This window comes from Carcharhinus amblyrhynchos, chromosome 4 (assembly GCF_965287045.1).
Source record: "Carcharhinus amblyrhynchos chromosome 4, sCarAmb.v2.hapA, whole genome shotgun sequence".
NCBI lineage: Eukaryota > Metazoa > Chordata > Chondrichthyes > Carcharhiniformes > Carcharhinidae > Carcharhinus > Carcharhinus amblyrhynchos.
The window spans coordinates 115254289-115269807 of NC_137327.1; the positions used below are offsets into that span (position 1 = coordinate 115254289).

A 15519-nucleotide genomic window follows, 5' to 3' on the forward strand; every position below is an offset into this window, starting at 1 on the left:
CGTGGAGAAGATATTTCCATTAGTAGGAGAGACTGGGATCTGAGGACACAGCCTCAGAGTAAAGGGATGACCTTTTAAAACCAAGATGAAGAGGAATTTCTTCAGCCAGAGGGTGGTGAATCTGTGGAATTCATTGCCACAAAGGCTGTGGAAGCCAGGCCATTGAGCGTATTCATGAAAGAGATTGATAGGTTGTTGATCAGTAAGGGGATCAAAGGTTATGGGGAAAAAGCAGGAGAATGGGGTTGGGAAACATTTTTTAAAAATGTTTATTTATTAGTCACAAGCAGGCTTGCATTAACACTGCAGTGAAGTTACTGTGAAAATCCCCGAGTCTCCACACTCCAACATCCGTTTGAGTGCATTGAGGGAGAATTTAACATGGCCAGTGCATCTAACCAGTACATCTTTCAGACTGTGGGAGGAAACCGGAGCACCCAAAGGAAACCCATGCAGACATGGGGAGAATGTGTAGACTCCGCACAGACAATCAGTCAAGCCTGGCTCAAATCTTCAGATGAAGAAGCTGTGCAGCAAGATTTAAACTCCTGGCATCCCTGTCGGCAGCTTGCAAGAGTCCTAAGTGCTCCTCTTCATTCTCTTCCTCACAGAGTGCTCATCACAGGGGCCAGTTACACTTACCCCTAAGCATATCAACTTCAAGAACTTCCTCCAGTGAAGATGACACCAGCATTTCCCAAACAGACTCCTTTAGACGTGAGTCAAAACGCCTGAGATTATCAATGGAATACGCACAGTAAGAAGTCTCACAATGCCAGGTTAAAGTCTAACAGATTTATTTGTTAGCACGAGCTTTTGGAGTGCTGCCCCTCCGTCAGGTGAGTAGAGAGTTGGGTTCACAAACGGGGCATATATAGACACAAACTCAATGATAAGGTAATGGTTGGAATGCCAGCCATTAACATGTCTTAACAGGTAATCAAGCCTTTACAGGTGCAGACAACGCAAGTGGAGGGAGAGTTAAGCACAGGTTAAAGAGGTGTGAATTGCCTTAAGCCAGGACAGTTAGTGAGATTTTACAAGCCCAGGCAAGTCATGAGGGTTACAGGTAGTGTGGCATGAGCCCAAGTTCCTGGTTGAGGCTGTCCTCATGTGTGCAGAACTTGGCTATCGGTTTCCGCTCGGCGATTCTGCATTGTGTGTCTTGAAGGCCGCCTTGAGGAACGTTTATTCAAAGATCAGAGGCTGAATGCCCTTGAATGTAGAAATGTTCCCCAACGGGAAGGGGACACTCCTGGCTGGCGACTGTCGAGCAGTGTCCATTCGTCCATTGTCATAGTGTCTGCATGGTCTTGCCTCGGGACATCCTTTCCTGCAGCGCGTCAGGTAGACAACGTTGGCTGAGTCGCAAATGTGCTGTGTACTTGGTGGATGGTTTTCTCACTTGAGATGATGGCATCTGTGTTGATGATCCGGCACATCTTGCAACGAGTACTGTAGCAGAGTTGTGTGGTGTTGTCACTATTCTGAAGGTTGGGTAGTTTGCTGCAAGGTTGTTTGAGGTTGCGCAGTTGTTTGAAGGCAAGTAGTGGGGGTATGGGGATGGCCTTAGTGAGATGTTTGTTTTCAACAATGACATGTTGAAGGCTCAGAAGATGTCGTAGCTTCTCCACTCTGGGGAAGTACTGGACAACGGAGGGTACTCTGTCTGCCATGTCCGTGTTGTTTTCTGAGGAGGTCGTGTGGTTTTTTGCTGTGGCGCGTCAGAATTGTTGATCGATGAGTCGAGCGCCATATCCTGTTCTTACAAGGGCACCTTTCAGTGTCTAGTTGTTTGTTGCATTTCTCCTCATCTGAGCAAATCTTGTGCATATGAAGGGCTTGTCCGTAGAGGGTGGGTTCTTTAACATGTTTTGAGTCGGAGCTGGAGAAGTGGAGCATCGTGAGGTTATCCATAGGTTTGCGGTACAGTGCAGTGCTGAAGTGACCATCCTTGATGGAGATGCATGTGTCCAAGAATGCAACTGATTCTGGAGAGTAGTAAGTGATGAGAGGGTGGGATGGAACTTGTTGATTGTTCACCGCAGCAAACTACCCAGCCTTCAGGAGAACAGCGACCACCACAGCAACCTCTACAAGACGTGCCAGATCATCAACATGGATGCCATTATCTCACATGAGACCACCATCTACCAAGTACACCCATACATAATTATGCAACTCAGCCAAGGTTGTCTACCTAATATGTTGCAGCAAAGGATCTCTCGAGGCTTGGTACATTGGTGAGACCATGCAGACGCTACGACAATGGATGAATGGACACTGCTCGACAGTCGCCAGGCAAGGGTGTTCCCTTCCTGTCGGAGAACACTACAGCATTCAAGGGCATTCAGTCTCTGATTTTTGAGTAAGTGTTCTCCAAGGCAGCCTTCAAGACATGACAACGCAGAATCGCTGAACAGAAACTGATAGCCAAGTTCCGCACGCATGAAGACGGCCTCTACTGGAATCTTGGGTTCATGTCACACTATCTATAACCCTCATGACTTGCCTGGGTTTTTGCAAAATCTCACTAACTGTCCTGGCTTGAGACAATTCACACCTCTTTAACCTGTGCTCAACCCTCTCTCCACTCATGTTGTCTACACCTGTAAAGACTTGATTACCTGTTAAGACTCGCATTCCAATTGTTATCTTGTCATTGAGTCTGTGTCTATATATTGCCCTGTTGGTGAACCTAACTCTCCAGTCACCTGATGAAGGGGTAGCGCTCCAAAATTTTGTACTATCAAATAAACCTATTGGACTTCAACTTGGTGTTATGAAACTTCTTACTGTGCCTACCCCAGTCCAATGCTGGCATCTCCACATTAATCTCCATACAGGGCAATCTCTGCACCAACTATCCAGAGCTTCCACTAAATTCCTACATGATGTTGGAGCTACCAACAACATCTTACACCAAATATTCCTCTCCAAGTGTAATTGCACCGCCCAGTATGAATCTTGCATATTCTGCGTTCTTCCACTATAACAGCCCTTCAAATTTGTTCTTCCGTACGGACCAACGCAGTTTTTAAGTCCACCCAGCTGGTCCTTTCTGTCTGAACTGCATCCTGTGCCATCTTTGCAACTACTAGCTATGCTGGAGCTGGATGGAATGTTGCGGGTTGTCCCACCAAATAAAATTATCTTTGACACCATATTGCATCAGTACCACCCAGTTGGTGTGACGGGCACTGAAATGTCACCCAGTGCATGCACTGTGGGGGGCTCTATACATGCCATTTGATGACTGAGTGCCCAATCTGAAGAGAATGAGTTGCATTGGAACTTTAAAAAAAAACTAAACATTGAACCTCTATAAAGGCTCATAGGACTTTGCGTCCAACTCGATTCCACCATCTAAAGCTTATGGGATTGACCATTCAAGAAATCTTCTTACTCGTCCTGTGTTTTGAAACTGGAATTTTTAATTAAAGAATATTTTACCTTCCACCCACTACTTATTCCCATGTGCAAAGATTCCCATATGGCTGTCTGTGTGGAGTTTGCACATTCTTCTCCTGTCTGCGTGGGTTTCCTCCTGGTACTCCAGTTTCCTCCCGCAGTCCAAAGATGTGCAGGTTAGGTTGATTGGCCATGCTAAAATTGCCCCTTAGAGTCCTGGGATACGTAGGTTAGAGGGATTAGCGGGTAAATGTGTAGGGATATGGGGGTAGGGCCTGGGTGGGATTGTGGTCGGTGCAGACTCGATGGGCCAAAGGGCCTCTTTCTGCACTGTAGGGTTCTATGATTGTATGATATTGGGAATAATGTTTGGATAGATTCTGCGAGCTTATTCAGAGACGTATATCTATAATGAGGATCTTGATGCTTACTGGGGGAGCAATGTTGTACTGTGTCTTTGCACCTCTGGATGAGGGAAGAGAAAATTGGTTGTCCACAATTTCCCACTTCCAGCTACATGAGATGACTTCAGGAGATTGGGCCTGACTGTGATGCCTCCACGGTTGAATAGCTTTGAGCAGTCATTGTTGATATTTGCATGTCTATAGTACTCATTCAGATTGTCTGTATGGAGTTTGCACGTTCTTCCCGTGTCTGTGGATTTCTTCCGGATGCTTCGGTTTCGTCCCACAGTCCAAAAATATGCGGGCGTGGTGGATTGGCCATGCTAACTTGCCCCCTAATGTCAGGGGGGCTAGCTAGGGTAAATGCGTGGGGCTGTGGCATTGTGGTCAGTGCAGACTTGATGGGCCAAACTTCTGCACTGTAGGATTCTATGATTCCGTGTCCCTAGCACTGTAAGGCAGTAATGCTAACCACGTGTCACCATGCTGCCCTGTTTCACTGAAGAAATACCAAATCTAGGACTGCCTGAAGAGTTGAAAGGGATTTTAGATGATCTTTGCTTTCATTTGGCTAGCTTGTAAACTGGTTCTGGTGCACAGCATAATGTAACATTTGTAAGATGCATTGCAGCAATTCAATAATGGCTCCTTCAACAGCACTTTCAAAACCTGTGACCTCTACCACCTAGAAGGACAAGGACAGCAACTGCATGGGAACACCATTACTACTAATAAGATACTCTCCAAGTCACTAACCATCCTGACTTGGACTGTATCGCTCACTGTTCCTTCACTGGGTTTGGTCAAAATCCTGAAAATCCCTTCCTATCAGCACTGAGGATGTATGTAGACAACATATGTACTCCATCTTCTCGAGGGCATTCAAGGTTGGCAATAAATGCTGGTCCAGCCGGTGATGCCTACATTCTGTGAAAGTGGAAAATAACTTGGCCAGTTCTTTATACGATTGCTGTGAAGTACTGCCTGAGGTTCATATGTAGGCTACTATTGTTGCTGAAAGTTTATATAGATTTTTTAATTGTTTGGCTCTTCCTCTTGTTGAACAACAACCTCTCATCTTGAGGGCAGAAGAACAGCAGGAAATGCAAAGAATGATTGTTCATTTGAGATTAGGCATTTATACAAAAAGCAGACACATCTGGAGTGAGACTGATACACTAGATATTTGCATAAATAGTTTTGAGCTCGTATATAACAGTATGGTTTTCATTATTGAGGATGAAGCGAATTGCACAGCAGTGAACAGTATCAAGGGGGATGGATAATGGTAATCCTACTGAACTAGCAATCCAGAAGCCTGTACTAATGCTGTGAAGACAGGAATCTAAATCCCACTGGATGGGGAGATATAAATTCAATTACTTCAATTTAAGTCACCCTATCTTTAACATGGACACCATAGAGGGCAAGTGCTTCTACATCAGAAACCAAACCAGTTTCATTAACACAATCAGTGTTTAGCTTTTCTCTGTTATTCTGGGAATTATCTGTATTTTCACCTTAAAGCAGTTTTTTTTAATTCATTCAAGAGTTGTTGACTTTGGATTCATTGCCCTTGAGATTTCACTCTGCTTGCACTATTCCACCTGGGTGGTCTTGTTTTCACTCTGCAAGAGGAGTTTTGTGTACATCTAACTTCATTCCTTCATGTGTGTTCCATCTATATATTGTGCAAACTCTACAGTTTTCTTGTAATGCAGTAATGTGACTACAATGACCTGTTCATATCCTTTCTGTGATTCCAAAGGAATATGTTAACACAGTGGTTATATTACTGGAGCTGCAATCTGGAGCTGTGTTCAGATTTCATCAAAGTAATTTAAATTCAATTAACTAAATACAAATCTGAAATAAAATGTTAATATCAGTAATGGTGACCAAGAAATCACAGAATTGTCACATGTTGTAATGCACTTGGTGGAGCAGCATTATCCAGTCTGACCTACATGGCACGATTTTCCAGTGTCCAATGGGAGGTTTTCCCACCTTTTTTTGGTGAGCTGAGTTTCATGAGTGTACAACATTCTGTGCAATACAGAGGCTGTCATGTGATTCATGCCAGTGGAGAATAGATTTCAATGAAGGAATAAATAACAGTGCAAGGCTGGTTACATCAAAGAAAATGGCCTGGGAAGATCACGGCCAGCTGCCAGGCAAGAATTAGATTTTTTGGGTCCTGCTTACATTTCCCACCCCGCTATGCTGATTGAGTAGCATAGCTGGGTGGGAAAGTCACACCTTGATATATCCTTCAACCAACATCATTAAAACAGGCAGTCACAATCTTATTGCTGTTTGTGGGAAATAGTTATGTGCAAATTGGCTACTGGTTCCCTACATTACGACACAGACTACACTTCGAATGCACATTGAATCATCCCGAGAACATGGAAAGCACTTTAGCAATGCACTTTTTTCTTTAGGAAATATATTTCGCGTAATGCCTGGAAAGCAATAACAGCACAGACGTCATTTAAAATCATGAAACGTAGAAATGTTTCCGACAAATTGTTGCTTTGTGTCTGCGAATGGCTTACTTTCACCAGTGGTTGTGCTCTCTTCATAACAACTTGCTGACAACCATTATGGAACGGTGAACTAAGCTGCTGTACAATTTGACATGTACAGACTTCCCTGTATTGCTTGTTCTACATGCTCCATATTGTCTGCTTTCTTTCTCTGCAGGGGAGGAATCCTTTTTTTCTTGAACCATCTGTTATAATCACTATCTCTGATGGAAGCAGAATGACAAATAATGGTGGGGTGCAAGAGGAGGTAAGACCCAGACTCTCGGACCACTTTGTAAACTGATTATAACTTAAACTTTATACTTTTCGAGAGCATGATTTCTGATTTAGAATTTTTGACATTGTGCTGATAAGTGAATGAAGCAATTTAGCATGGATTCCTGTAGCTTTTTTTGGCCCCCTTAATGATTTTCTGCTCTATTTTATCTTTGAAGTTCCTTGCTAAGTGCAGTATCCCTCAAATACCTTGCCCAAGTGATCATTCAGATGTGAATGTGACCAGTGAGCATTTTCTGACTGCTTGATCACACATGGATGAATGGCTGGGGGCAAGGAACAGCTAAGTGGATGGATGGATGCGGGAACTAGATGGATAAGAACTTAAGAAGTATAGGAGTTGACCACAAGGCTCTTCCAGCCAGCTCCACCATCAAGATCATTGCTTATCCTCAACTTCAACTCTGCTTTCCCACCCATCTCCAAGTCCCTTGATTTCTTTAGTATCCAAAAATATATTGATCTCAGCCATGAGTATTTTCAATAATTGATCGTTTATAGCCTTTGGGAGTAAAGAATTCTAAGGATTCGTAACTCTGAATGAAAAGATTTCTTCTGGGTCTGAAATGAATGACTTTGTCCTGAAGCTACAACTGAGTTCCAGACTCTTTAGTTAGGAAAATCTCTCAGCATCTTCCCTGTCAAGTCCTGTCAGAATTTTAAGCTTTTCAACGAGATCTCCTCTCATTCTTCTAAATGTCCACATTGCATAGATCCATTTGATTCGATCTCTTCCCCATTGGACAAACCTCTTGCCTCAGGAATCAGTCTGACCAGATCATTAGGTGAGAGATGATAAACAAATGGAATTACAGATAAGAGTACTCAACGATCACAAGAGGGCCCTCAACTAACATATGCAGTCATATGTCAGTGTGATATGGATAGCAATAAGGATGAAAATGTTTGGTCCCCCACCGTGTTTCTCAGGCCAAATGCAGAGACTGTACTGGCAACTGGTTTGGAGCTAGAATTTAGCACAGACCAAGTATGGTGCTGGTGTTCTCCTGGCCTGCTGCTCACTAGGTAAACTTGTCAAGTTATTGAGTGATAGTTTCTGGCAATCCATCTTTCTAAGGATTTTTCATTTTTTAAAACTTTACCATTTTCAAATATTACAAGAATTAGTTTTATAATTTGTTATCTGTCACTTTGTTACTTTAAAAGAGGCAAGGTCGAATCTCCTTTGAGAGCTCCTCTTGCCTCCATTAAATACCACTATCTTCATTCTGTCTAGTGTTTTGTTGGAGAAAATTACAATTTTCTGACTATTGACAGTGACCACACCTCATTAAAAGTTTGATTACTGGTGCCACTTTTAGCTGTCATTGAGTGCATCCAGTGTGACCTAATGACCTACTCCCTGCTGTTTTGCTTCCAAAGCAACAGGGACCTTTCGCTACTAGTCTCCATGACCAGACCTTTATTTCTGTTTTTAAACATTTATTCTCTCAAGGGACATGGGAGTTGCTGGTTAGGCCAGCAGTGTTTATTATATGTCCTTACTTCACCCTGAGAAAGTGGTGGTAAGCTGCCACCTTGAGCTGCAGCAGTCCATGTGGTGTTAGGAATTTGTTCCAGGACTTTGACCCAGCAACAACAAAGTGATGACAATGTACTTCCAAGTAGAATGGTGTGTGGTTTGAAGAAGAACATGAAGGTGGTGGTGTTCCCATGCATCAATAACCCTTATACTTATAGTTGTTGGAGATTAGACATTTGGAAAGTGCCATTGAAGTCCCTGTAGTATATTTTGGGGGTGGTTCACACTGCAACCGCTGTGTGTCAGGGTGGAGTAGAAGGTATAGACAGAGTGTTAGTGGGTTGCTTTGTCCTTGGTGTTGAACTTATTGAATTGCTGGAGTTGCACCCGTCCAGGCAAGTGGGGAGTATTCCGTGCACCCATTGCACTCATTTATTTATGCATTAGTGTCACAAACAGGCTTACATTAATGCCACAATGAAGTAACTGCGAAAATCTCCTAGTCACCACACTTAGGCGTCTGTTCGGGTACACTGAGGGAGAATTTAGCATGGCCAGTGCACCTAACTAGCAAGTCTTTGGGACAATGGGAGGAAACAGGAGCTCCCAGAGGAAACACACGCAGGCACGGGGAGAACACTGCGCCATTGTGCTGCCCTGACTTATGCCTTGTAGATGGTGGATGGGCTTTGGGGAGTCAGGAGGTAAATTACTTCCTGCAGGATTCTCAGCCTCTTACCTGTTTTTGAAACCACAGTATTTATATGGTTAGTCCAGTTCAGTTTCTTGTTAGTAGTAACCCCAAGGATGTTGACAGTGAGAAATTCAGTGATGGTAATGCCATTGAACGTCATGGACAGATTTCATAGTGACGAAGATGATTGATGAAGGTAGGGTAGTGGATATTATCTACTTGGATTTCAGTAAGGCCTTTGACAAGGTCCCTTATGGCAGACTGTTGCAGAAGGTGAAGTCGCATGGGATCAGAGATGAGCTGGCAAGGTGGATACAAAACTGGTTTGGTCAAAGAAGTCATGATGTGGATGTGCCGGCGTTGGACTGGGGTAAACACAGTAAGAAGTCTGACAACACCAGGTTTAAGTCCAACCTAAATAAATCGGTTGGACTTAAACCTGGTGTTGTCAGACATTTTACTTGGTCAAAGAAGACAGGGGATAGTAGTGGAAGGGTGTGTTTTTGAATGGAGGGCTGTGACAAATGGCGTTCCTCAGGGATCAGTGCTGGGACTTTTGCTGTTCGTAATACATATAAATGATTTGGAAGAAAATGTAACTGGTTTGATTAGTAAGTTTGCAGACAGCACAAAGCTTGGTGGATTTACGAATAGTGATAAGGACCATCAGAGGATACAGCACGATATAAATCAGTTGGAATTGGGCGGACAAATGGCAGATGGAGATAATGCATTTTGGAAGCTCTAATACAGGTAGGAAATATACAGTAAATGGCAGTGTGATCTGGGTGTACAGGTACACAGGGCACTGAAAGTGGCAACGTATGTGGAGAAGGTAGTCAAAAAGGCATATGGCATGCTTGCCTTCATCAGCTGGGGCATTGAGTTTAAAAATTGGCAAGTCATGTTGCAGCTTTATAGAAGCTTAGTTAGGCCGCACTTGGAGTATAGTGTTCAATTCTGGTCGCCACACTGTCAGAACGATGTGGAGGCTTTGGAGAGAGTACAGAAAAGATTTACCAGGATGTTGCCTGGTATAGAGGGCATTAGCTATGAGGAGAGGTTGGAGAAACTTGGTTTGTTCTCGCTGGAACGATGGAGGTTGAGGGGCAACCTGATAGAAGTCTACACGATTGAGAGTTGTGGACTGAATGGATAGTTGGAAACTTTTTCCAAGGGTCAGTTACTAGGGGCAAGGTTTAAAGGAGATGTGTGAGGCAGATTTTTTACACAGAGGGTGGTGGGTGCCTGGAACAAGCTGCCAGGGGAGGTAGTGGAAGCGGATACAGTAGTGGCCTTTATGGGACGTCTTGACAAATACGTGAATAGGATGAAATAGAGAGATATGGTCCCCAGAAGGGTAGGGCATTTTAGTTAAGTCAGCCAGCATGGTTGGTGCATGCTTGGAGGGCCGAAGGGCCTGTTCCTATGCTGTAATTTTCTTTGTGCTTCTTTGTAGTGTTAATGTAAGCCTACTTGTGACACAAATGAATAAACTTTAAAGAGATAGTTGGATTCTCTTGTTTGAGATGGTCATTGCCTGGTACTAGTATGACATAGATGTTACCACATCCACACCTGAATGTTGTTCAGGTTATGCTACATGTGTGCATGGTTGCTTCACTATGGTGGGTGAGTTGTGAGTTGAAAATTTGAACTCCTGCAGCGATGCCCTGGGGCTGAGATGATTGATTTCTAAAAGCTGCAACCATCTTCCATTGTGTTCCATATGATTCCAGTCAGTGGAGAGTTTTCATCTGATTCCCATTGACTCCAGTTTTGCTAGGTGCCACACTCAATCAAATGTTGCCTCGATATTCAGGACAGCCACTCTCACATCTTCTATGGAATTAAATCCTTTTGTCCATGTTTGAACTTAGGGATATAATGAGGTCAGGAGCTGAGTGACCCTGATGAAATCTAGACTGAGTGTCTGTGACCAAGTTATTGTTAAGCAAGTGCCACTTGATAGTGCTGTTGATGACCCATCACTTTACTGATGATCAAGTGTATACTCATGGGGTGGTAATTAGCTGGGTTGAATTGTCCTGCTTTTTGTGTATAGGTCACACCTGGGCAGTTTTCTGTGTTGCCAGATATATATGGCGGTTTTATAGCTGCACTGGAGCATCTTGGCTAGGGATGTGACATTCTATATTATTGTTGGAATATTGTCAGGTCCCATAGACTTTGCAGTTTCCAATGCCTTCAGCCATTTCTTGGAGTGGAGTGAATCGAATTGACTGAAAATTGACATCTGTGATGATGGAAATTGGAACATCCACTTGGCACTTCTGGCTAAAGATTGTTGCAAATGTTTCAACCTTGTCTTTTGAATTGATGTACTGTGCTCCCCTGTTATTTTGGATGTGGATACTTGTGGAGCCTCCTCTGCTGTTGTTGATGGCCCACGCTATCAAACCAGTGGCAGTGGAATGAGACCATTAATTGATTATTCATTCCCCCACTTAAGGGCCTCAATTGGTAGCTGGGCCAGAAATCGGTCATGGGACTTAATTGTGATAGAGGTGGGAATCCCTATATTCCCGCCTAATTAACTGCACCCCTTCCATCAAACCTGACATGGGGCATCATTCAATTAAATTCTATTTGTGTTGTTGCTTTTGGACATGCCGAATTATGTTAAATTCTGTCTATGTCACAAACCTTCTCTTCCTGTTCCAGCTTCACCTGCCGCTAAATTCCCCCTTGCCTGGCAGCGAATTGACAAAAGAACCATTCCGTTGGGATCAGAGGTTGTTTGCACTGGTCCTTCGTCTCCCTGGTGCTTCATCTCTCGAAGCGGAGCAGCTTGGCAGTGTACCTTCAGATGAATCTGCAGTAACCCAAATGTGTGAAGTAACAGGAGGTGAGTCAACAATCTTACTGAGCAAGGGAAAGGTCTTGATTTTGGATTTCCTAGCTGATTGCAGTATTCTCTGACTGTGGTTACAAGAACAGGTCAGAGGCTTGGAATCCTGGGTGGTGGCTAGGATGCCAACTTATGCACAAGAGATCTTTGCAATAATCTAGAAATGTAACTTTAAAAACAATTTGTTTTTGGGATGTGAACAGCATGGATGACAATGGGGTGTCTCCTTCAACCACTGAAGTATCAGTAATGATGATATTGACCCAACGACAGAGGAGGAAAAATAATTTATGTCCAAGACCCGATGTTTTTACTATGACAATTATTTTTGTCCTTCTTGATGTTGAGACCATGAGAAAGCTGATGCAGTTGAAGTAACTTCAGTGAGGTGTTACAGTGCATTTAATAGATTTTACACATTGCAACCACAGTGCGTCAGTGATGGAGAACGCTGGGTGCTGTGTCCAATGGCAGGGATGCAAGAAAGGTATTCTGGATGGTTTTTCAGACATTCTACCTGTCCTGGCTTGTGGTGAATATTGAATTACGCTTTGGACTTGGGTATGCCTTGTCTTCAGATTATTATAATTACCAACCCTTGCGTGGCACGATTATTATCTGTCACAGTTGCTGGTTTCACCTTTCTCTCATCAATGTAAACTCTCATATTTCACTCCCTAGGGTTTTGAAAATGGCAGGTTCTCCCAGCCTTCAGCAGGAGCTTGACGTTGTCTAGAACTGGGCTGATAAATAGTAGATAACATTTGCAAGGAGGTAGATTGGTTATACAGAGTAAAAATTAACCAAATACAGTCAAAGTGTAGCATGGTGGTGCATATATTAGCAAGATGCAAGGTGGGATTTTCGGGCCCCACTCACCCCAAAACCGGAAAATCTTACCCGAGGTAAGTAGACCTTTCCATGGTCCGCCCTTTGCACGCTCCGATTCCTGTGGCGGGCGAGACGGTAAAATTCACTCCGTAATGTGCATAGGTGGGGGTGAATTGCATTGGGATGCAAGTAGATCAGCACATCATTTGGTTTGTGTGCAGAATGCAAGCTTAGAACAGTATGAATTCCTGGGATTTGTATCATGTACACTGACTGAAGTGGTAAGCAGAATTGTTGAATTCCAACCCCAAAGCTAAATACTGCAGATGCTAGGAATCTAAAATAAAAACAGAAATTGCTGGAACGACTCAGGATGGAAAGCCATCCTAACCTGAAATGTTCGTTATGTTTCATTCCACAGATTCTGCTTAGCCTGCTGAATATTTCCAGCATTTTTTCTTTTTATTGATGTTGAACCCCACTTTTGTCAGAGTGGTAAATATCTGTACAGTTTACTCTTTAATTAAGTTTGTAGCATTGAATGTTAGGTATTAGAGGATCTAAGTTACAGTAAACAAACATACTTGTAGCAGAACCATTTGCTTTAATTGGAAGAATTTAAACGCATTATAGTGACAAGCTTATGAGATAACTACAGGCTTCTAACTCCTAACTAACCACTGTTCTTAACTCTGCCGTACTCCAGCTACATGACAAATTGACACGTTTCTGCATGACCTAATACAGTTCCATATTCCAATCAGATCCTTCCTTTGTCCCTTATCAGTGACTTTAGTTTTAATTATGTCTTTCTCTGCACATTCCCTTGCTTTGTTACTCACCTTGTTCTATTCTGTCATGTGAAATTTCTAATTATAAGTCTGTAATATTCCATATCACATCTCCTGATTCTAAAAAGGATGATGTATTTGCAGATGATTCTTCCTGCGGAACACCATACTGTCTCTGCAGTATGCATTGAAATGTTTTTCCATTTGATTTTTTCTCTAAACTGGACATTGCTTTGAAGTCCATTTTAGTTTAATCGTTCAATGTCAGTTTTAGTTTAATAGTTCAATAGTTATTGAAAATTGGTTTGTACTCCCTCATTTAATAAGCAAAAGACTTTGAAAAGGCGTTTGACAAACTAACACGTGTTAATTGAAGGGAAGTCTCTCTGCTCTCAGCAAGATGCTGAAAGCTTAGTAACATTGCCCTTAATAAGACTTTTTAATATTTAAATTTACTACCCAGCTTTTTGCTGTGGAGAGCCTGTCTGCTTCTAGTCGTGCCATTGGTAAAATGTTCAAACGGTGGCAACACATTGGAGAGCACTCTGACTCCCCCAGGTATGAATTTTGAAGATAACCCTGGCTGGTGCTTATCCATAGGGGTGGGAGTAGTGTAACAGATCAATAGGGTAGCTAAGCAGGCATATGGGGCACTTGCTTTTAGCAGCCATGGCATAGATTATAAGAGCAGGGACATTATGTTGGAGCTGTACAAAACTTTGGTTAGGCCATAGCTGGAGCACTGTGTGCAGTTCTGGCTGCCTCACTGTAGGAAAGATTTGATTGCACTGGAGAGGTCGCAGAGGAGATTCACAAGAATGTTGCGTGGGCTTTCATGTTTCAGCTATGGAGAGAGGCTGGATAGGCTCAGGTTGTTGTCTTTAGAACAGAGTGGGCAGCTGGTTGGGGCGAGGACCTGATTGAACTGTATAAGATTGAAGGGCCTAGACAGGATGGATAGGAAGAAGGTGTTCCCCTTAGATGATCAATAATTGAAGGGATATAATTTTAAGGTGAGGTGCAGGAAGGTTAGAGGGAATCTGAGGAAAGTGCTTTTCACCCAGAGGGTTGTGGGACTCTGGACTGCACTGCCTGGGAGAGCTGTCAAGAGAGGAAACTTCACAACCTTAAACAAGTACATGGCGTGGTGTAGGCTGGCACAGTGGTTTGCACCTGAGTTCCGTTCTGGCCTTGGGTTTGAATGTTCACCCATGTGTGATGGGTTTCTTCCAGGTGTTTCAATTTCCTCCTGCAGTCCAAAGATGTGTGGGTTAGGTTATTTGGCCTTGTTAAATTGCTCCTTAGTGTCCAGGGATGGGTAGGTTAGGTGGGTTAGCAATGCTAATAAGCAGGGTTACTGGGATAGGGTAGAGGGGAGGATCTAGATAAGATGCTGTTTTGGAGAATCAGTGCAGACTTGTTGGGCAGGGAGACTTCTTTCTGCACTGTAGGGATTTTATGGTTTCCGTTTGACGTGTCCCCCAAACACTGGATGGAGGATTTGGGGCTTTCTCTTCCCCGTTCCAGTTTCTGTTTAGCATTTAGCCTCAGTTTATATCTGCCTTGCTGCATGTATTTCCTGCTTCGTTGTATCTACTCATGAGCCTCAGCTCAAAGTCTCAAGTTACCAACTCATAGCAACGGAGTTCCATTGTGTCACTCCCTCTCTCCTGAGCAATGTGCTCATCAGTCGGCTGAATACATATCACGCTTGGAAACACATGGAGCAGCCTTGGAAGTTAATGTGTTTCCATTCCAAGTATTTTGACCTCTTGGCCAGAACACTGCTCCTCCTGAAAAATACATCAAAGGCTGAACTTTGACAACTTTTAACAGGCCAGGAATCACATCAAATTAAAATAGCATTATCCAATTCTGGTGTGTTGTGTTTTAGTAAATACATGAGTCAGCTTATTGTGTGAGAGCACTAAGTGTTAAAAAGTAAAAATAGAGAGCAAACGTTCCCATAAAAGGACATGTGAAGGTTAGACAGGTAAGTCTGCTTTCTCTAATAAAGGCATCGTGGCATTGGTGCTTATTGATACTGTGGTCATGGGATGTCTGTAGGCACTACATTCCATTGGAAAATGATTGACATTTGTCACACAGCACTCTCTCTTACACTATGCTTTTTTTTGTCTTTTTCTTCTCTTTCTCCACATGAAACCCTCCCATCCCTGCACACCACTGCAGGACTTAGGAGCAGGG

The 15519-nt window shown here is 43.2% G+C and overlaps 1 protein-coding gene across 3 annotated transcripts in view; it reads left to right on the plus strand.

Moving 5' to 3' along the window:
- Window positions 1-15519, plus strand: part of ints6l (integrator complex subunit 6 like) — a 220271-nt gene that overhangs the window by 151653 nt on the left and 53099 nt on the right. For all 3 annotated transcript variants that reach the window (XR_013886531.1, XM_080187764.1, XM_080187763.1), the window contains exons 4-5: window positions 6522-6611; window positions 11503-11686. Coding sequence is in view for 2 of the 3 variants with exons in the window: in XM_080187764.1 (XP_080043890.1) it covers window positions 6522-6611; window positions 11503-11686 (274 nt within the window). In the remaining variant the exon portion in view is untranslated. The remainder of the gene's footprint in view (window positions 1-6521; window positions 6612-11502; window positions 11687-15519) is intronic.